At 39.9% G+C, this 23,811-nt stretch overlaps 1 protein-coding gene and 1 long non-coding RNA gene across 9 annotated transcripts in view; one reads left to right on the forward strand and one right to left on the reverse strand.

Moving 5' to 3' along the window:
* Window positions 1-23,811, reverse strand: part of CLCN3 (chloride voltage-gated channel 3) — a 56,337-nt gene that overhangs the window by 32,082 nt on the left and 444 nt on the right. For 2 of the 8 annotated variants that reach the window (XM_015860862.1, XM_015860855.1), the window contains exon 1: window positions 13,376-13,535. In XM_015860862.1, the coding sequence (XP_015716348.1) occupies window positions 13,376-13,535 (160 nt within the window). Of the gene's footprint in view, window positions 1-1,160; window positions 1,355-13,375; window positions 13,552-23,098; window positions 23,124-23,649; window positions 23,782-23,811 lie in introns of those variants that run through there. The other 6 variants (XM_015860860.2, XM_015860859.2, XM_015860854.1 and 3 more) reach the window with 5 other exon arrangements.
* Window positions 1,432-13,284, forward strand: LOC116653406. Its single transcript, XR_004307165.1, has 2 exons — window positions 1,432-1,566; window positions 13,026-13,284. It is a non-coding gene; the product is annotated as an uncharacterized LOC116653406 (long non-coding RNA).

Here is a 23,811-nt window from a genome sequence, read left to right on the forward strand (position 1 = left end):
ACAAATCTAATTAACACCTTGTGAACATTTTGGGAAAAGACCATACTCAATTTCTCAGAAGTGATTCTAAAATTTGATGTCAAAAAATGATCCAGAACCTGCAAGACAGTTATGGTCTGGGCAGAGGATACTGAGTGGTTGTACAAGGCTAAAATCTGCTACTCTAAGAGTACTGTGAACCTTCTCAGAACTTGTTCACAATTCTGAGCATATGCCAGCAAGCAAGGTAAGAATTGTAACAAAGCAACAGCCCATTATCTGATGTACTAAACCACAGAAATACAAGATGCAGTTCAAGTGTGACCTAATTTACATACAGAAATATGAATTTAAAAGGAAAGATATAATGATACACTGAAGTACAGGGAAAACTATTAATCTGTGAGAAACGCATCTTTGTTCTCAGCCTACCTCCTTTCTAACGCCACTGCCAACACACACAAATGTTGATCTCTTCCTGATTTTGGATCAGCTAATTTAAACAAAGCTATAGCAAGAAACGCAATGTTCTCAAACAGAATGGCTTAGCTGACAAGTCCGACTGAAAAAGGAGCCATCAGAATTTGAAGACGTAACTGTAAGTCATCCTTACTGCAGCTTCTCACCACAACAAAACCAAATATTTAAGAAACGTATTCTGCTTCAAGTGCGCAGTAAGAAACAAAAGGTGAGCTCACAAGAGGATTTCTCTAGGCACTGCTAACACCGGCTTGCTGCTAATCGGCTTCCTGGCCAAGCAACAGCGTGAGGAACACCCACAAGCTCCGTTTCCATAAGAGCTCAGCACCATCAGCTCAACTGACATGCTGCAACCCGCACAGCTTTCTTTTCACGTTATCAGAGACGCCACCGAAGAGTCGAGCCTACAAGCACGTAGGGCAGGGCAATTTCAGAGCCAGACACAAGCGCTGCGTTTCGGCGATCGGAGGGCCCGAGACAGATGAGTCAATGCGCTCTCGCTGATATGGCCAGTCGCAGCCACAGCTCCGCTCTGTGCGACGAGATGGCTTCGCTAATCAGCGCACAGAAGGGCCGGAACGAACGGCCGAGGACGGAGCCGTGTCCGCCGGGCAGCGCCGGCGCTCGCCAGACCCGAGTACCTCCTCCCGGCAGTAGCGGCCGGCCGCGACCGGAACCCGCCGCACTCAGCCGCCCCGTACCTCGTTTATGCAGCTCCCGGAGAGGAATGCCGTCTCCCCCGCCATCGTAGGGCAAGTACGGGTCGGAAGAGGCATCCATGGAGGCGAGGAGCTGCTCCCGCCCGCCGACGGAAGGGCCGCCTGCCGCTCAGCGCAGCCCCGCTGCCATGTCGGCCGGGCCCGACCCACTCGCCGTCGTCTCGGCGCAGCGGCCGGCCCTGCCCCGCCCGCCTGACGTCAGCGGGAAGCGCCGCCGCCGCCACCCGTTACCTGGGCCCGCAGGTGCCGCGCCCTCAAATACGACAACGATGAACGCCGAGAAACAAAACTTAAGGTTTTATCATAAGAGCAGATCACCAAAGCCAGGCCACCATATACCCAGCCAGGACGGTCTGGTCTCTGTCAATGCTTTGGGATGACTGTTCAGGTAATTACATCACTGCAACACACATGTTCATGTTAAAAAGATCCAAGGCCAAAGAAACACATGCCAACAACACCACCATTATAACAAACACAAGCTGGTGCTCAAGCAACATTACACTACGCGATGACAAAGCGCTCCAAGTCCCATAAAAATCCCAGGCACAAAACTGGCACCAACCCACGTGTGCTAAACACAACTGTGTGCCTGACACCCAGTAACACCCTCACTGCCACAGCCTGGGCAGAATCCAAGTCCTGCAAGCAATGCATACACACATATCGTAAGGCACAGCACATCCTTAACCAACTGTACAACAGCTATTTTTCCTATCACAAAAACACCATTCGGTTTGTACACATTTTTAAATATTTTGCTTCTGTTCCCTCGGTATTCAAAGCAAATATTTAAGGATTTGCTTTCAAAGAGTAACGTGACATGAAATCCACAGCGGGGAAATGCTGATCAGCTGATAGCTGAACTGCTCTGTAGAATCATTTATTTTCAGCCTGAACATTGCAGAGAGAAAAAAAAACATAACGGTGTGTTATTTTTAATGGAGGAAGTGCATGTGCAGATGACAGGCAGCTCCAGTGCTACCCCATTTCCACTGGCACCACCTCTGGCACCACAGAAGATGCCCAGGTTTTCAGAGTAAAGGCACCTCTCAACTCTAAATGATCAACATGACTTTGATCTACAAGTGCAAGAACTCCTCGCACATTCACAGTTCCATATCTCAACAGTAACTAGAAAGAGTCAGTAATCCTATTATAAGGCTCTACTAAAAAGTCAATCACAGCAGGAAAACTACAGTGTTTGTAATCTGAAAAAAGAACCCTTACAGAATGAGCTGTCAGTGCATTTACAATATGTTGATAGCAGTAGACAACACTATACATTCAACTCCACACTGGAGAAAATACGAAATAAGGGTTACAAATAACTCATAACACAGTCTGGAAGATCACAGCTAGTTTAAGATACTGCTACCAAAGGCCTCTGAACGGACCACAGGAAGGCATTTGAGCAGAGCAATGGCCAGCCTGTTAACTTAAACTCATTCAGTGCCCTGAAACACAGCTAATATTTCCACAGAATTCTAAAATCCAGATCAAACTGGAAAAGATAGGGGATGCAACCAGCTGGAAGTTGTATCTGATAAACTTGAGATAAGGGGGAAAATAATGGCAACGTCTTCAACATAAAACTGATACAATTCTGTACTTGCTTCATACATTTTTTAGACCCCACCTAATATTAACTTGCAAAAGCTCTTTCAAGGTCACTGCTTGTAGATAAGCTGCTGAATACAGTTCTCTATATAGTGTTAAAGCAGAACAGCCATTTTCCCTTCTCAGTTGCCAGCAGCCTGTGCTCTCACTGTCTACAACCACTACATCAGGTATCATTCCATTCCCTACACCACAATGAAAGGTGTTTTTTTTTTTAAGAAAACAACAAAGCAAAAAAGAAAAAGATATTATGCAAGTTGCCCTGATCTAAGTAAGACAGCCTGTTTTCTTCCCCAGTTTTGTAAGTCCATACAATTTAATACTTCCAAAATATTCTTTCCCTGACTGGTTTGAAAAAGTGCATCAGTTATTCCTGTTGGGAAGTCCAGCAAAATCCAGAATTGAAGTTACTGAAATGGTGCCTGTAATTGACTAAGTATTTTGGAGTACATAACATTAGGAGCACTTCTTGCAAAGCATACGTTTAGTTTTACAATCGCCTTATTTTCAAAGACTGAGACCCCTTAAAAGGGAGTATCTGGGACCCAGAGTAGCAGGTTCATAGGGCAGCTTGCTCCAAAGAGATTTCATCACAACAATTATTCACTAAGGCCTCTAACCCAGAAATCCTCCTTGCTCAAATAACTTTATACACCCGAGTGCTTCTATTGTTCTCAACAGGCACATATTATCGTTAAACATCATTTGGATACATCAATCTTCACAGACAAGAGCTTTAAGTCCATTGTTCTAGAAATATCACAACGTATTTGGATGACACACCTTTAAAATACACTGAGAATGAAGAAAATTGCCTTAATCCTCCTCCTCCTCACTTTTTCCTTCCCTCTTAAGAAGAGAGAGAAAAAACACACATAAGATACAGGATCTGAATACATACAAATGAGTTAGAGGCTTCCCAGATCAAACTGACCCAGGAAAAGGTGTTTTCATATGACAGACCAAGGCTGATAGAAAGAATGGAAGTATTGCAAAGATACAAAAGCCACTGTAGCCAAGGCTGGAGAGAGAGAATCTTAATTGTGAAGCATTATTCCACCAGATCATATTAAGAAGTAAGCTGAGATTAAGTCAGCTAAACACCTTGCTACACGTAAAGCAAACATTTTCTGTTCCCTCAATTATGTGATTTGTTCTGATTACAGAGCAAGTAATTTCATAGCATCAGGTAATGAAAATCAAAATAGGGTCTTTTATCAAATACACAGTTTAAGATGGGCAATACTGATTTTAAATAACAAGAGGCAACAAAAATGTGCCAGATAATTACAAATGTCAGTGTGACCAAGGCAAAAGATTTCAGTGACTCTGCTGCCATTTTCTTCCCTATTGCTCAAAACAAAAGCTTCTCCTTCAACAGCTAAAAGATATTGTTATCTTGAAAATGCTAAACAAGAGCTATCTCACAAAACAGCTACTCTTCACACCATTTTGAAATGAATGTAATCCATATACACCCTCAGTTCACAGTCACATATGAAAGCATCCACTTATAACAGGTGTCTCAAACCCTACTGTTTCCCATTCTTTTTCTTTCCATTCCTTTCCCTTCCTACTTTATCCTCCTGCCCCGTTTCTAATGTCCTCTTTCATTTACCCTTTTCTCAGTCCATGTGACCAATCTAGCCCAGACTGATTCACTCTGTCATCTTGATGTCTCCTTTTACCTAACTCTTCTCAGTGTACTGATCCTGCAGCCCCCTCAGTCTGTGTTCATTCTGTACAAAACCATGAAGCTTTCTTATCTGGGTCACACAAGGACAACAGGAGGAAAGCTAAAGACGATACAAGAAGTAAAAATGGCCTTCCTGGTCCCCAGACAGGTCCAGGGTAAAATAACTTAAAGATAGAATCATAATATAAATAAATATTATGTATTATAATATTATATTATAGAAAATATTATATATTATAATAAATATAAAACAAGTGCTCAATCACAACAGTATTAGCAAAAGGCTCCCCAGCTTGATATCAAGCCACAATATACAAAACTGTTAGTTTCCACTGCCCCCTCATCAAAAGCCTCAGTGAGAGCCAAACCAGGGCAGGAAAATTTAAGACCAAACATAATGGAAATGCAAATTTAATACATATCCTGCTACATTCTTAAAGGCAGATGGGGCTTCAACGAAACAGGAGTCAAGGAAGCGAATGTGTTCAGTGGTAATACATTCCAGGTTTTATTCTATTTGCATTTTATTATACAGAAAGAAAATCATTTGTCATCTTAATTTAGCTTTCATTTTTTCATAATTACTTGATTGTTACATATTTGTTATTTAATCCTTCTCACCATCTTTTCACCCAGCAGAGAACATTTTATCCCAGGACTGAGCCTAACAAGCTTGCTTCCTCATTGGCCAATCACAGGTTCCTGAATTATGCCTTTACAACATGGTGTAACTTCCAGTGGTGCTTTTTGCCACTGGCCAGACACAAGAGATAACTTGTTGTCAAACCCAACTAGCAAACAATGCAGTAAAACAGGTCATACAGCCGCAAGCACATTGTATAATGAATTCTGAGATTGATTTCCCTCTTAGGACAGCTGAACTTCACTGCATGTCACGGAAATATGAGCAAAGGCTCCCCGTTGCCAGGCAAAATGTTAGAGTGCAAGAAAGAAACAGATTTTAAAAAGGTCAAATAATGAAGACATGGTGCAATGTTAACACGTAACACCAAAAATAAAACATACAAAAAAATAAGCCTTCAGTCCCTACAAACTGCTTTGACTCTCCACCTCAAAAAAAAAACCAAAAAAACCTCTTCTCTTCAGGTTTCTTTACACTTCTTTTCAGGTTTGTCCATCACACTTTTCACAGTCTATACCCCAGTGACTAGGGAAGAAAAGCCTTGTGATCAGATTATATAGAGCTATCAGCCATAAGACTTTATTTTTGTTTGTTCTGTTTCTTTGAATTGGTCAGCATTACATTCCCAGTAAAAAATATCTACTTCTACTGTACTAATCATGCAAGGAAGATTTTGAAATGAAAGCATGCTATGTTCTGCATACATAAGAACAAGTTGCTTTCAATTTCTGAGTTTCTTAGCAAATAGCTATTTCCTATCTTTTTTTTTTTAGGTTCTTTTCCTCTACAAGATAGGCAAAGATAAGAAAACATAAAGGTGAAAAAGCAGTAGGACACTTCCCTTCTTCACATTTCAATCTGCTAAACATGCAATTACAACTCACCAGTTAGAAGATGGCCTGACCAGCTTAGAAGCTTTCTGTATTTTCATTTCCCCTCCTATAGGCACAGTGCAAACTCTGCTACTAAAATCATTTTTCCTCTTACCTAAGTGCATGCAAAGATATTGGCTTTATCTGCTACACTGCTTTTTCTGCTTTAGGGTTGTTTACTTTTGGTCAGTACTTTCATCTGGCAGTTTGATTTCTACATTTGAGTTGCACCATCAGGCATACAGCTCCCTAGTTGTGCCACATATATATATTAAGCTCACTTCTATCTTATCCATCCATACATAAGCTGTATGAACACAGATGCAGTATCAACACCAGTTTTGTTAAAAAGAATACTACACTCTGCCAGGCACAATTGAATTTCATGAAATTATGAACTGAACACCCAGTAGAAGTCAGAGTAAAACTGACCTTCTACTTTATTTCCACAACATGTCTATCTTCCAAATGCTCTGTGAAGGCCTGATCCCTTCCTTAGAGATATTGGAAAAGGTTCAGAAAACGGTAATAAGAATGATTCAAAGCATGAGATAGCTGCAAGGTCCAGCCAAGCAAACCAAAATCTAGAACAGAGGTAAGAGAATAGATAAGAAAGTAAGTAGCAATGGAAAACAGTTTTAACTTATTTTTAACCATCTTCTCTAATAAGAGATACAACACAGGAGGATCAAGAGCACTATAAAGAGAAGGCAAAGACAACAATTCTTTCCTAACAAGTATATAAACATAAGTTACAACTGGTTGGGATATTTCACAGTGGTGATTAATACACTGCTCGCTGAATTACCCCAATTAAATGATCGCTTTAATGTGGTTCTTTTTGGTGGAAGACACGGGGTTTTAATTTACAATTCTTTCCTCTCTGTCCCCTTAAAAGAGTGAGGAGGACCATGCCATCCATGTGCTAACCCCCGTGCCAACAGATAATAGCCCTTATCACAGTGCAAGTATTCAGCAGGACAATCAAGTCATCCTAGTTTCAGGTCACCTTGTTCCAGTTTCATACCAAACATCTTATATCAACATCAGTTTCATTTCAGTGTGCTTCATAACATCCCTTAAAAACCCTATGTCTCAGTAAAAGGTTTTCTGTAGCTTCAACTATCAACAGAATGAATAGTTTAAGCAGTCAGGTTGTACAGGGGTGAGTGATGAAGCCTGTGTCAGTCTGTGTTAATGCATAGTCTGTGTTAGCCTAGCCAAGCCAAGACTCTGGAAGTTGCAGCTGTCCTCAGCAGTATTTATACCTGGATTTACACTCCAAATAAAGAAAGGTGATGGTTTTCAACATAAAATGTTGAAACTCGTCAAAGGATGGTGTGCATGCTAAAGAACTACCTTACAAAAAGAAGTCAGTGGAAAAAAAGATCCCCTGATAAGGACTAAAAGCCTAGAAACCACCACTAGGTATAGAAAGGCCCTCAGCCAAACAGGACTGCTGTACAAGCACTCGGAGAGAGGAAGGAGCACTCTCATACTGTTTGAACTCTTCCTTATGTACTTTGGATCTCTCTCAGACAGGATGCTAAGCTAAGTTAGCCTGTGGTTTGACTCTGTATAGCTGCTCTTGCATATCAGAGATACACTGATAACAGTGTAAGTGTGTGAGTGTAACATCTCAGTGCCATCCATGCACATGAAAAGCTGCAAGTAACAGTTATTAATGGGCTAGTAAGCACAAATATTCTCCTATGTAGAAAACACTGGAGTCTGACACTGACTTGGTTAAAACCATATCTACATCCTTTAACTGATCCAAGAGAACAAAGCAATGGTGAAATGAATAAAAGGTCATTAAAGCTGTAGTAAAACAAAGTATGTTCCTTACCTAAGAAGCACAGTAAGTCCTTAACTATAGTGGAAACCTATACTAATGCTGAAAAACTACTGCAGGCTGTTCAACTAGAAAAGGATTAAGTGATTTTTCATTTTGGAGAATAATCATGATAAAAAAAAGACAATAATCACACTATAACAATATAATAATCACACAGACAATAATCACACTAAACAAAGTAACAGATCATAGTAGGCACTGTATTTCATAATTAAAAAAATCTTAAGGATCAACTTCAAGGCATGACATTTGAATTAAGGAAAAATCACCATGACAATGAATGGGTAAGATGCAAAAGATACTTCAAACACTTACAACTCACACATCCAATAACTAAGATCTCCCCTCTCTCCCCACCCCATCAACCTCTTTTCCCTTTAACCCAAGTATCTTCCAGTTAACTTTTCTGTTACTGCTTTCTGCCAGGGACTTTTGAAGCCCTGAAAGGAAGAACTGTGTTAAGTAGCTAGCTACCCATGTAAACATAATGCATGGCTACTTGTGTGTTGCCCTGTCCTGCCACACCACAGCCCGAATCCCCAATAACACCTGCAACACTTGTGTTCTAGACAGATGAACAGAGTTAACTTAATGTGTTATCAGCAAAAAAGGTAAAAGAAAGCATGGTTCTATCTCATTAGATATCCTGTTTTCAGCCTCATTATAAATAGGAAGTACAGGCAAAAAGTCTGCAGCTCTCAATACAATTAGATAGGTAAAAGGTAGATAAGCGTTAACTGCACATTTATCTATTTCAAAGAAACCAGCTGTATCTCATACTTGCTGTTATGATAGGTACAAATTAATCCACGCTCCCTTCTGTATGGAATCATGTGAGAGCAAATATAATCCCTACCTAAGAAGTACAGTGAGCCTTTTAATGAAAATATTACTATTTGGAAAACAGGTTGTATATAATTTCAAAAGAGGTATGTCAAAGTCAGTTTTATACATTGTGTACAGAAAACAAACCATGTCGATGGCGCAAAATGACTTTGAAGACTTTGATTGCATCAGTGGTGGCTAACAAAAATAAACAGTTAACAAAATTTTCCTGTGCGAAGAACATAATGAGATTGAAGTAATTAATGGAAGAGTTCTTTTTCTTTGTATTCTTTATAAATGGTGATTGCCAAGTAGAAAAGAGAATATGCATCCATGTGTTGTTGGAAAAGTAAACAATCTCTAGATTTTTTTTGAACATTTAACCACTTGTATGATAGTATTTTCTTTTTATATAGAAATACCTGTACTTGCTGAAGATTACATTCTGTTCCTCAGATAATGACTATGGTAGCTGACTATACCACATTTCAGTGCTGTTGGTTAAAGCTCCTTTAGGAGGCTAAAAATTGAGTTCTTTGGTCTTTGACCTTAGGCAAAGGACGCCAGCTCATAGGTAAGGACAGTTTAGGGTGTCTGCAGTGTTTAGCATTATTACCTGCTGGCAGATTATTATGATCTTCAGCAGTGGTGCTGCTATTGCTGCAAGCAGATACGAGCGACTCTAGCAGCAGCTTTTGAATTACCAGTTTACGGGTTGTCATATTAAGGTTAACTATTGCCAATTTTACGTTAACACCATATGTCAGACTGTAAACTGTCTTCACACTGAACTCACAATACAAGCAACTCAGTTCTTTCTTCAGCTGAAGCAAAAAGCATCGTCTCTACTGTAAAGAGATCCAAGCTCACTCAGGATGCAGATTCCCACAGACAGATCAAAGTATCTATACATGTAAATACCAGCAAGATCACTTGTTTGTAAACCATTTTCAGTTTACATAATCATTTCACTGATTTGAGTCAGTGCCTTGAAAAAAACTGTTGTCTGACAACATTACAAAAATCCACCTTCGTGCTGAATTTGTCTTATGCTTCAGCAACAGTTAAAATTGAAGTAGTCTTCTCTTACATCATATAAATGAATCTCAGTTCTGAGAAAAGCCATGGAAACCTCTCAGCTTCACTTTGCTGGTTGTTGAAATCAGAGTCATAAAAGGAAAAAGAAAAAAAAGAACTAACACACAATCTTCAGGCTCAGACAGCGGCCAACAATTGAGCCTGTCAGATTTTAAAGAAAGGCAAGGGAAGCCTATGCTGCAAGAAAAAGAACATTTCATCCCCTAACGTATCTACCAGTTAAAACAGAAATCAGGCAAAACATTCTTGTTCTGGAAATTTTACTTCTGCTTAGAGACAGTGAAATGATCAAAAATTAAACTACATTAGAATAATTTTTTAACTACATACTATAGATCTCCTTGTATCATTCCACTATGTCTATTTCTTTTCCATAATGCTGCTAAGTCTGAAATTTATGCAAATGTAACAGCTACTGCATAACGTAACAGGTACACAATGAACAATGCATGTAATTATGATATGATTGCTATACATGTAGACACATACAGCAATACTGCAGAATGGCTTAGGCTGGAAGGGACCTTAAAGATCATTAAATTCCAAGCCCCCTGCCTTGCTATCTTCTGTATTTTTCTCAGATGACATAGCAAAGGATAGTTAACATACATAATTTCAGATGGCATGAAGAGAAACAGGATTGTTGTAAAACATCAGCAGTCAATCTCCCACACAGAACTACATAAAACCATTCAAACTTAAGAAAAGAAGTGACACTAAAAAAAAGGCACATCTCTGTCAATGAAGTATTAATAAAGATACCCACAAGTTTAGGTGCTAAGCCTTTCTGAAGACTACTTCCTAATGTTCACATGTTTAGGCCTATATAACATAAAGGAATTTTCCACATGAGACAAGTAGAATATATCATTAGTATCCTTTCCCAATATTATCCCATTTCCACATGCCTTCACCACTGACTAACAGCCTCACTGGCTTTGTAAGTTACAGCTAAGTGTGACTGTCACTGTGAATAGCAGTACTAAGCAGGCATTACTGAAATACTGTCCTGACAGCCGAAGGACTTACCAAGCGTAATGGAGAGGCTTGTTCCATTAACTTATTACCCTACGAACAATGAAGGAGAAGGCTACAATTGATTTAGAAATTCCACATTGTTCGCTTTTCTTATGTCACAATGTACATGTAGTTTATGGTTCAGTGATCACCAGGTGAAAAAGAATTTCTTAGTCCAGTATTTTTCCCTTGTTGCACAGACTTCTTTTTAAAAAAAAAAATCTATCAATCTGTATTTTATTACATCGACTGTGAAATTATGATGAATGCTTCATTGTCCACAATAACTTCTCCGAGTAGGGTAAATATTTGCCTGTACTCTAGGGTCATATGTACTCCAAGCTTATTTTCTGTAGCAACGCAGCCATCAATTTACCTCTATTACTTCACAATCCTTTTAAGTAGAAATACACTACTGCCATGTTCAAGAAGTTGCAAAGAAACCAGGCTCACAGATTCTTTCAGACCTACAGACTTAATATACAACCAAAATATAGATCTAAATTGGGCTGGGGATTTTGGCAGGGTTCATCAGCTAAAACACAACACTAGACCTAGGGGCTGTATGTGCATGCTGCAGGGTTTGTAGTGCTGAGAAGCATGAGATGCTCCAGTTAGCAGAAAAAGCCAGTCCCTGTGTGATGAACTCATCTGCACTATGATTCAACAGAACAAAAATACATTAATAACAGGAAGATTAAAGAATGAGAGAATGTAACAAAACACTAAAAAAAAAAAAACCAAAAGCCTCAAAAAAAACAGCTGCTGCCAAAGTCAGTAATGAAGAAATACAGAGGAAAAAAAATTAAAAAAAAAAATTAAAAAGACACGTGGTCCATCACTGAAGTGCTTGCTCAGTCTTGTCAATGTGATTTGCTGAATTAAAAACATACAGAAGAAACACCTTACATGTTTAGAAACCTAAGGAATGATAACCACAAGCACTAATTTCCTGCATTTACTTAAAGCTTTTCTTGGAGGGGTTCTTAAATCCCTGAAAGGAAAATTTACAACAGATTCTGATTTACTGCTGTTTACTGTTTTATACTCCCTAGAAAACATTTTCCATGCATAAAGATAAATCACTATTCATTTAGGTACAGTGCCTATTACTACTGCAACATCTTGCTATATGACCGGAACTGTGGCAAGCAGGTATGCCATTAGAAAAAAAATTCAATTCCAGTAAAGAAAATACATTAATATTTACATTTTAGTGCACAGTCCAACACTCCAGTATCACAATAAGATAAGAACTGTTAGCATACAAAGCAATTAACGTTGCTTTTGATGGTGCAAACAAAACTATCACCTCATCTGCCTATTTCAATTTATGGATATTATTTTACAGCAAGTAAGGGGCAGAATATTGGCTTTGAAATTATTTATTCTACTGAATTACACTTCTCATTAAAGTTTGAAATGATCCAGAGGATTTATATAAATAATAATCACAGTAGTTTCAGACTTTCTGTGTAGAAGTATCACATTAAACAAGCAAGGCATTCACATTATTAAAATAGACATATATGCAGTACACAAAAGAAGACAACTGTTCACTTATTATTTATAATTATCAAGTACTTGACTTCCTAATGCTGATATGTTTCCAAGTAATTTAGTAGATGGAATTCTTATGCATATAGAGTGTGTCAAGCCTTTTCATACTTGCATCAGCATACAAGTAAAATAACTGCACATTCAAGAAACACCTGATCACATCTAAAGAAGATGGATGAGAAGGATGCTTGCAACACTACAACAACACTCAGGTATAATGGCAACATCAAAGTGCTAAGTACAGCAAAGAGGAAATAGCTTGTGGAGCAGGAACACAACAGTGTTAATTGGAGAAGAAAGGGTGATATAAAAAATAAAACAAGTGGTTGAGTTCAATTTTACATTGAACAAGAGGAAAAGACAAGAGCATATATTTAACTAAATTAATTACGTTTATCAGAAATTACTTCCTTTCCCTACTTTATATTCTTCTCTTTGATCATTGCTGTGAGAATGTTAAAGCTTTCACTCCAGTAACTAATCTATTTAAAATAAAAAGGCAGAGCTTCTCAGATCTTTCCTCTTTGTACAACTTCAGTGTTACTACCAATACTCTTTTCTTCGCAACTTTTCACCAACTCAAAGTGAAAATAAAATCATGGCGCTTTCCACTGCCCCTAACACCTTTGCTTATAAAGTTTTTGCCTCTGTTTTGCAGATATGAAGCTGAATCAAGCAGAAACAGATTTACCTGTTGATTTCCGCTCAAAAAGAAATATTGAAGACAGTAACATCTCAGAACCCTCTTACAGCTAAGCAAACCAGGTAGCTGCAGAACAGTCACTTTTCCCCTACTTGACAAGGATTTTGCCATTTGCCAGAAGTTAATATCTGCCTTACACCAGAAGTAGTTCCATACAATGCAACTGTCAAGCAAGAATCTCTCTGAAGGAGAGATTAAAAGGAAATTTTGAGTAGTTATGAAAATTGGTTGGTTTTATCTATGTAAAAACAAAAACCCACACACAACCAGTAGCAATTTTTAAGATTAAATTAACATTAACTTACCAATTGATGCATCACCATCCAAGAGATTGTCATCTTCAGAGGTCTGAAAGTCCATAATTACACCCGCTCCATCTAAAAGCTCCTCATCGCTGCTTGCACTAGTTATACTGTTGTAACTGTTTCGATAGTAGCCTCTATGAAACAGCTGCTCAGACTCCATTTAGCTGCTTTATAACCTACGAGAAGAAAACATGTTGTTTTATATTTGAAAATGCACAACAGATTGATGTTTATATCAAATGAAACAATACTATGACCACACCATTTAAACTTAGAAAAATGTAGCAGTAATACAGAGTATTATATAAGCATTTTAAACAAACAGTCTGACATTTAACTGGTTGATGTCTCTTCATCTTTTTTCTTGGGCTCTCCTATGTTCAATGATATTAAGAGAGTATTTCACTTTCAGTAAACGTACCCAAAATGTGCGTGCCCCACCCAAATGTGCACTGTACCACCCCATGGTGTTAGCACAAAATCCATTCAAGATTCAAAACTGATTTATCTTTGTTTTATGTTTCCTTAGTCTGCCATCTGTTTCACCCCAAAGCTGCAGTCTCACAAACACAATTGTTCACATTATTTTGTAAGGAAAAGCAAAAATTAAAAGGGACAACAATTCAAGATCGGCACAACCACAAAGTTTTCTAAACTCATACACATCTACCTTTGTATGCAACCTTTGCCTTACAAATTTAAAACCACAGAAACAACTTCCTGATCAGTAAAGAGTTAAGTCATGACCACATCTTGATTCCATGCTCTTATTTATCCTAAGTGTCATTTCTCAAACATCATCATACTTTATTAGCACCAAACAGCTCAACCTCAGAAAAGTCATGGACCTTTGAATCTACGCAACTACCTCCTTCATAGCCAGTATCTTGGCTTCCGAAACAGAAAGAAGTTTATTTCAAATAAAAGTAAAGGACATCACCTGCACAATGAGCACTATCAAAAACATTTCTGCAGTTCCCTTGAGAATCCCTCTGGTTTTGCCATTCTAATTCCCTTAAAGAATAGAATGCTTATAATTTAAAACATGATTTTTTTCTTAAGAAGTATCTTCATTATTTATGTGAAGATTCTTCTTAATCGTCTGCCATTTTCCAGACACTGAGAAAAGTTTCTTAACAAACAACCAAGAAAGTTTAATCATTTCATGTGATAAAGCATACCCTACCTAAGAAATACAACTACTTACATCTGGACAGAAAGGAAGCATCTCAATTTCTCCAACAAGTGCATCAAATCGTGATTTATCATTTATTCAGAATCTAAATTTGAAACAAAGCAACAGATGCAGTTGTACCTACGGGTACAGTAAGTTGTGCAAGATTAATCAAACACAGAACAAGCAAGAACAACACTGGTGAAGAGGAATAGTACAGAAGCATCTACATCTATAGAAGCCAGAGCAGACAGGACTCTTGCAGCGTTCTGCACAGACCAATACGTCAGGCATTTTCCTTCCCTCAAACACCAGACAACAAGCCCATCTCTCAGGCCCCGCAATGTAAGGTCAAGTAGAGAAGCAAGTCAGCTGAGGGAGACACTTGCGGTGTTGTGAAGCATCTCTGGAGAAGATGGAGTAGGACAGGAAGAAGTCTGATTTATAAGGTATTTGTTATCAGGCAACGTGTACAATCTGCAAACCTCTGCTATGGAATGTTGCCCCAGAAATGAACTTAAACACACTCTTCTGTATCTTAAAGGGCTGCAATTAAAAAGCATCCTACGTTTTCAGTCTTTTAGGAGGTTTAGAAGGGGGTGAGAACTTAGAAGCGCTCTTTCAGATTCTAAACATGCTTTAAGTAGTCAAATAAATAAATAATGAAAGGCCAAAAAGCACAATGGCACAACATTATCAGAAAAGCTCATCCCCAAACTCAGAAGAATCTTGAGAAACCCCCAAATTGCTGCAATATTCTATCTCCTGTTTCTCCTATCACTCTCCTGTTTCTCCTATCACTACCAATAGCTGAGAGCTACGAGCAGTCAGCCACCCGCCCCTTAACTCAAGCAAAGCTTCCTGCAAAACCTACATGAGGACAGAACCTACTGAGAAAGGTTATGCAGACACAAAACAAAAGCAGAGGAAATAAAAATTTCGTATATGATCTTCACACATCTGAACGTACCCTACAGCTGAGGAAATGTAATAGCAGCAGAGAAGTCATTTGCTGCAAGTTTAAGAAGAAAAAAAATACAGAATCTTAAAGGGTTTACACAATACACAATCACAATTGAAATGTGATTTTTGACACGATCTAATCAGAAATTCTAAATACAACATATGTACAAATATATACACAAATATATATCACATATACATTAAGGACAAGGAAAGAATAATGTCATTAACACCCACGGTTCTATTAGAATTTTATCATGCATATATGTATGTCAAAACAACCGCCTAAACATTGGAATCCATCAAGAATGCCTTTGAATACTTAAATCCAAGCCTCCTGTATTGCATTTTCTTCTTGTTGTTTCCTTGTTGCTATGTAAGTGCGCCCTTCATTGAGAACTGGGTTCAGGTGTTGCCGGCCTGTCACAACAGTTATAAAACAAAGGCTGAGCTGGGCTTGCTCTTTCATCCTTAGCCTCACCAGCATCAAACCTGTATACCCATTTCCATTGCAGACTGAGCATACTGAGCCCTTGTTTGCTCATTCTGTCACAGGAGAGAGCTAACAAGAACACGGTTCAGATTCCAAACTTCAGTTCTGGAAAAGGAGTGAAAGAATTGTGAGAAATTTCTCACGGTATTTTTCCTATAATTAGCAGAATATTTCTTCATGAAAATGGCTTAAAAATTATACGCTTCAGACCAAACATACAAGGAAGGAACTCAAAAAGTAGCAGCAATCCTCAGCTTCCTCAAGTTGAGTACAAAAATTCTTAAGGATATACAAGAAGAGAAAGGATACTGGTTCAATTACAGGTCATATTTAAGGAAATAAATCATAATGCCAGTTGAATGAAATTACTTCAGTAAGAAAAATATTGATATCAGTTAGATGTTAAAAACTAATTCAATTTATGCAGTTTTCGATTTTTTTCAATTTATAACTCTTGGAGTAGAAGAGATTTCCAAAACCATACATATATGAAAAGCTCACTGTAGTTCCGTTCACTGCTACTACCAGAATAAAATTAATCTTGGTGGCATAAAGAGACACAGTCTCAAGTGTTCTCCACACAAGAAAGCAAGCAAGGACAAGCACAGAAACACACAGACAAAACTATATTTTCATGATACGTACCAATACAGAATATCACCACTACTTCTGACCTTCACTAAAGCAGAATCAATACCAAATACTCATTCTACAGCACTTCGTATCTTCCCAGCTCAAAAAAACACACCAGAGAACTGACGGCTTAAACAGTAAATGAATACTGAACACATGCTCCCAGTCACATGATTAAAAACATTAAGGCTATTGACTTAAAGTATTCAAAACTACCTCATCTCCACTCTGAAGTGTCTTAACCCCTACGGCTGTGGCTTCCCACAGTACTTGGAAAGAGTTTCACTACAGGGCACAAGCACATGATCCAGCTGGCTGGAAGGGTCTGCTTCTTTCACATCCACCAAACTGCAGACGTGAAGACTCACTAGTTGCTTTCAAACCAAAATGGCTGAACTAGCTGAAAACTCAGATTTAAACCTCACCACATTCACTGATACATTAGAAAAATTTCCACTGAATCCAAGAGAAGTCTTCTGCAAAAACACAGTAATAAGCAGTGAAATAAGTAGTAAAGTATTTTAGTGTTTGGGTTTTGTTTAAAAAATAGAATACAATCACTTTGTACAAACCTAAATACAAAAGCAAATGTAACTCAAAAGCTTAAGCTTCTCAGGCAAGTGCTGATCCTTAGCTGAGTCACAATTAAAAAAAAAAAAAAAGGTCTTTGGTTGCCACTTGAGATACAAGCCTAAAATACATCTAAGATTTGGCATTAGTTTTTAAACTATTAGTTTGGTACCTACAGCCACAAATGCTCTGTCCAGGGAAGAAAAGAAGAAAAGAGGGACTCCTTTTGGGTTCTTTTTGTGATCACATGAGAGAGATCACAAGATGAGAGTAGAACTGAAATTTGTCAGGGGAACTGAAAGGCAAAATTCACTCCCTTTTTCAAGGACAGGAACTATAACTGCAAGTGCCATTGAGGACAACAGGTTTTATCTGTTTAGTCTTCAGCCACATCTGTTTGATGAAAAAGGACAGCAAGAGTATGCAATATTCTCTTTACTGTTTTTATAGGATTTTGTTCCTTTTGAACATGAGCTTGTGTTGCAATTATCTGAGAGGCACAGAAAAAAAAAAGAGCAGAGCTTTTACACAACACCAGGACTGCCTGAAGTTCTATCATTTATACCACCTTTATCTTTCCAGAGAAATGACCAGACAGCCTTCAGCTGTGTGCTCAGACTCACAAGTTCAGGGTTCCATCTGAGATGACTACCTTTCAGACAATTTTGCTCGAGTTCAACGCATTAATATCTAAATGATCAGAAAGGAGTCAAGGAAGTAAAAGAAAACTTGATAGAAAGCAAGTAAGAGGCCATTACAGAAAAGAGGCTCTTGGAGCCAAGACACAAAGCAACCATAGTGCTGATCCCAACAGAATCACACAGTATTCGATCTTGAGAGGCAATATTACAAATGAGGTTTACGAGACTAGAATCAGAAAAAGCAAGGCGAGGAAGGACCAAAGAGATGTGCAACCAACAGCAGGATCTAGTTGATGGCTTCCCTTCCTGGCTCTAACTAGACAGACATCACCTGATTTCTGTCAACACAGCATTTCTGCCCATTACCAATAACCATTCCAACCTTCTTCAAAGGATAAAAAATAAAACAGATCTGTTAAGAAACTTGTGATATTAATCTCTGATATTTTTACATCATAGATTACCAGTTGCTTGTTTCTTTTTCCTTTCTTAAATACAAATGCACAGGCTAACCACAGGAGAAGATACATCCAACTAAAAAAAAAGAATAAAGAAAAAGGAAAAAGAAAGAAGCAGCAAAGCCCCAGGGGCACTGACACCGCAAGTGAAGCATGCACTACATCAAGCACATTAACAGTTCCAAATGCAAACCAAGTTCCTCTCATTGAATATCTTCTCTCCAGGTGCAAAGCTGAACTGTCAAGTACAGCTTCTAAAATTATGCCTACTTTGTCAGGGCCTACACGTGGCTGACAGGCTTCCGGCACGAGAAACTAAAGTGAAGTTATTACTGTTAAACAGAGGTACCAAGTTGAAGGCAAGGATCAGTGTCAATTATTTTAGTGGGGGGCAGTTATTCCTTGAGAGATTTTTTTATTTTGAACATTACAAGGAAAGAGAAGATTCAGCAATACTCAAAATGGCATCCAATGCAAGAAAAGCTAAGATGTGATGTGGAAGGGATACGGTTTAATGAGGAAACGGTGGTGGGAGGTGGATGGCTGGACTGGATGATCTTAGTGGTCTTTTCCAATCTTGGTGATTTTACGCTTTTATGAACTGGAAAAATGAGTATTTGGAAGCATACGGGGAACTATATATTTTTTTCCCCAACATATACATGAGACAAATTAATAACAGAAACCTCATAGGAAATGCTGTAGTAGATCAAGAACTACAGATAACTCAGAAAACACACCAAATTTGGCAGAGAACACTAATTGGAGACAGGAGCTCTAACAAAACTATCATTCAGGAAAAGGGGAACTTCGATTTTAATTGGCCAGATGACAAAATACTGATTCACCTCAGGAATCTGTATTTTAATCTGTAATTTAAATGCATTACTGAAGTGAAATTATACTTTTATTATTTGAATTTGGAAATGTTTCTTCATTAGGCTGTATTGTGGTACAAACACTCCAAATGCATATTTGAGTACTCTCGTTAACTTCTAGAAAAAGATATGAAAAACAGGCAAAAAAATTAAGACAAAAAGCAACAGAGTCTAATTCCATAACTAGAAAGCCTAAACAAAAGGCACAAAAAGCCGAACATCTAGAAAGTTCAATAGGAAATAGCTGATGAGTCTCCAGAAGTCATTAAAAAAGTCTGACCTACTATGACGCTACACATTCTCTTATTTCAATTCATTTCTGTAAGCACACACTCAAAATTATTCGCTACGTGATATAAACAACTGTGGATCCTACAGCTGAAAACATTTACAACTACCCTAATGGCTTTGTTTAGAATCCTTTCTATTATGCATTAAGCCAAGAAAACACTTTGTCAACTCTATTATCTCTGACAGAAACAGCCATTATTGAGTCATTAAATACAAACATTATCTCTAAGTTGTATGCCAATTTCCAAGTTTCTACCTTTTTAAAGCAGAATAATTTCCACAAAGCCGCATTATTTTTACAAGCTGTATAATTCTCTATTAAAATCAATTTAAATATAGGGTTTTTTTGTTGTTGTTTTTTTTCCCCTAATCATTCTCAGAGATTATTTTACAAAGGTGTCTGATATTCAGAAACAAGTCTCAAGTTAAATAGATATGAAAGTTTGTAATGGTCAACTTCCTAATATTCTGAGCATCCTAAGCAGAAGTTACTGAAGCCTGGAATACGAACAGACACAAAACACTGTGCACACCTCATATTTATGAGCACAGGTAAAGAGCTGGCCTGGCACATGAGCAGCTTTAGAAATTGGCCAATACAGAACCTGTGCTTTCAGGTCATAAAGGAAAGATTGCTGGGGGAGCTCAGCTACAGAAATGTGCCTTCAGAGCACACAGGTGTAAAGCTGAGGTGTGAGTTTGGGCAAAATGAGCAAGAAGGGTGTATAAGCAGACTTGTACACACGATCACTGCTGCTGATGACCCTATGCAGGTTGCTACAGCTGCTGCCAATGAGGTGACTAAGCAAGAAGTTGAGAAACATGCAGCCTAGAATCTGAGAGCTATGAAACTCTTTAAACAATTTGAACTGCCACAAATCTCTTCAACAGTAGAACTTCCATTATCTTTTTTCTTTGAATTATGACCAGGTTATAAATATTCCTACTGCCGAACAATTATAAGCCTCTGCCTTGAGAACCAGATCTGCACAGGAGCACCTATCCATATGTATATGAAGTCACATAAATAAGGCAACATGAAAAAACATGAACGTTCCTAGAATGCCCTTTGGCAACGTTTGCCAACTTGGAACGGCAGTCCCGGCTTTTGTGCTTACATTCAAATAGCACAACTCTGTTATCCCAACATCAAAGTAAGATGCACACTCACAGTCACAGAATTGCAGGGGCAGGAAGGGACCTCCAGAGACCATCTAGTCCAACCCCCCTGCAGAGCAGGCTCCCTACAGCAGGCTGCACAGGTAGGTAGGTGCCCATGAGGGTCTTGAATATCTTCAGAGAAGGAGACTCCAAAACCTCCCTTGGGCAGCCTATTCCAGTGCTCTGTCACCCTCAGCATGAAGAATTTCTTTCACTTATTGGTTAGGAACTTCCTATACTCCAGGTTACAGCAGCTTATACTTGTCCTGTCCCTGCAAACTGCTGAAAAGAGGTTGGCAATGTTCCTTTCCCTCCCACACTTAAGATCTTTACAGACATTAATAAGATCCCCTCTGGGTCCTTTTTTTTTCCAAGGCTGAACAGACCCAGCTCACCCAGCCTTTCCTCATAGAGGAGATGCTCCAGGCCCGTCACCATCTTTGCGGCCCTCTGCTGGACTATCCAGGAGATCCCTGCCTTTTTTGTAGAGGGCAGTCCAGAACTGGATGCAGTACTCCAGGTGAAGCCTCACCAGGGCAGAGTAGAGCGGATCACCTCCCTCGACTTGCTGGCCAAACTCCTCTTAATGTATCCCAGGACATCACTGACCTTCTGGGCCACAAGGGCACAGTGCTGACTCATAGCCAATGTGTTGTCCATGAGGACTCCCAGGTCCTTCCCACACAGCTCCTCTCTAGAAGGTCATCCCTCAAAGTGTACTGACACTTGTGGTTATTCCTTCCCACGTGCAAGACTCTACACTTGCTTTGTTAAACCTCACCTGGTTTCATACTGCCCAGCTCCCCAGACTGTCCAGGTACTGCAGAATAGTAGCACAGCCATCTGGAATATCAGGCACTCTTTTCAGCTTTCTATCATCAGTGCACATGCTGAAGGTGGACACTAACCCCTCATCAAGGTTGTCAATGAAGACACTCAACAAGACTGGACTCAGCACCGACCTCTGGGCAACACCACTAGTCACAGGTCTCCAAGCAGACTCTGCACCACTGATCACCACCCTCTGAGCTCATCAGTATCAGGATGTCATGGGAGGCAGGATCAAACACCCAAAACCCTGAAGCAAAGTAGAAACAACAACACATCCCACCAAAGCGTTTATTCAGAGAAGACATACTGCACAACTAGGTCCAGCTGTCCACAGAACAGCCAGGAGTGGATGCTCCCTTACAGGTGGCCAAAACACCAGTCTGTGACAAACAGTAAGTGAAAAAAGAACATAAGAGGAACTACAAACAAAGCCCTGAGAGAAAAAATGCTGGTAAACTCATAGAATAAAAGGGTTCAGAACAATACATTCAGGAAGAACAGAGACCAAAAGGTGCAAAAATCTTTCCCAGTTAAGGATTTGGATAGACTTGGTCTTATTATAAGTCAGTAAGAAATGTATACGTATAAAGAGAAAAAAACTCAACAAACCACCACAATAATAATTTGAAAAAATACACCACAGAAAGAATAAAAATAGCAGTACTGTAAACCACTCATAAAAAGGATGCTGTAATGATCTGGGAAAAGGCATACAGGGAACAGTGAAATTATGTTCCTAGAAATAATACAACGTACATTACGCTCAACATCTACTATTTGCTGGCAAAGAATTCAAAGGACTGATATTCCAACAGCAAATAGAAGGAAACAAAAAGCAACTTTCATTTTTCTTGCCACAATAAACAATGCATTTTCCAAAGCTGTAGTTTTCTCAAAGCAGAATTACCCCCTGACAGCCCAGAACACTGAGCTGCATGTTTAGGTCTGTCTGCTAACCAAGGAGACATGAAACTTAAAGCAGTTCGCCAGTCCAAGATTTTTATCTTAGAAATAAACGACAGTGCCAATTGACAGTTTTCCATGGGCTTATTTTCACAGATAAGTTTCCAATAAAGCACAGATGAATGCTTTACACTTTACATTACAGAATACTAAAGTTTCTTAAAATAGACAAACAGCACTGATAAGTATCTGCTCTCATATCTGTCATGCCAACATGTTTTGCCATTCAAGTAACTGTTCTTGCAAAGCATTCATGTTGCCACTGGATACAGAACATAAAATCCATTACAGGTCCACTGAGAGAACCGAATGCAAGAAGCATCAATGCATTTGGTACTTAATAGGCATTAGCTCGATTTTTTTTTCCCCCCACAAACTCCACACCATAAACTTCAGAGGTCCCACAATACTAACAGGGTACCAAAAGAAATTCCAAACCCATGAGTATTCTGGTACATTTTTACTACGGTATTTCTAAGTCCCTATTCTAACACAACTGAGAACCAGAGATGTTTTTATCCTGCTGCTATGGCCTCGATTTACCTCGGTTAGTGCTTTAAAGTGTGACACAGCAAATTTAATTCAACACAGAACATATCCCACCACCAGCACGAGCTCGTCCAAGGACTTCTGCGGTTACGTGAGAACGGGCACACAATTCTTTTACCTTCAGCTCCGTGTTTCTGGATCACCCGTGCCGGGAACCCGCCCTTCCTGTAGGGAAGCACACAGCAGCCCAAGCTCTACCCGCACTGCCCGGCTCTCTCATCTAACCCCGGGGCTCCGCGAGGACCCCCGCAGCCCCCCGTGGTGTGCCTGGGCCCTCCCAGGCCGGCCCGGCGCCAGCACAGCGCACAGCTCGGGCACAGCGCTCCTAACCCAGGTTACGCCGGGAGAAGACGCCGGGCTTTCAAGTAGGACACTCCTACGTAAACACCATGCTGACATACAGCGAAGCCCAAGCCGGGTGACAGCGGGTGTCGCGTAATCAAGCGGGGCACCCCTCCCTTCCCGCTGCAGAGGTAAACGAGAGCTCCTGGCGGCACCGGGACGGGACTGGGGCTAAGCCGCTCCTTCGGCCCTCACCCGGCCGGAGCCGCCATCTCGGCCTCGCCACCGGGGAGCACCGGGCGGCCCCTGGCGTCACGTCGCGCTGCCGGAAGGCGCCACCCCGCGCCGCGGCCCCGCACGGAGCTGCGCGGCCCCAGGCAGCCCTACCTGCTGCTCCTCGAGGAGGCGCTGGCGCATCCTCCCACGGCGGCGGGGCGGGGTGGCAGAGAGGCCACTCACGGCGCCTCAGCCCCCGGCCCAACGCTCCCAACGCGGCCCCGCCCCCGCAGCCTGGGGCGGGCCTGCCTGCCTGCCTTTCTTCCTCCCTCC

The sequence above is a fragment of the Coturnix japonica genome, chromosome 4 (assembly GCF_001577835.2).
Source record: "Coturnix japonica isolate 7356 chromosome 4, Coturnix japonica 2.1, whole genome shotgun sequence".
Taxonomy (NCBI): Eukaryota; Metazoa; Chordata; class Aves; order Galliformes; family Phasianidae; genus Coturnix; species Coturnix japonica.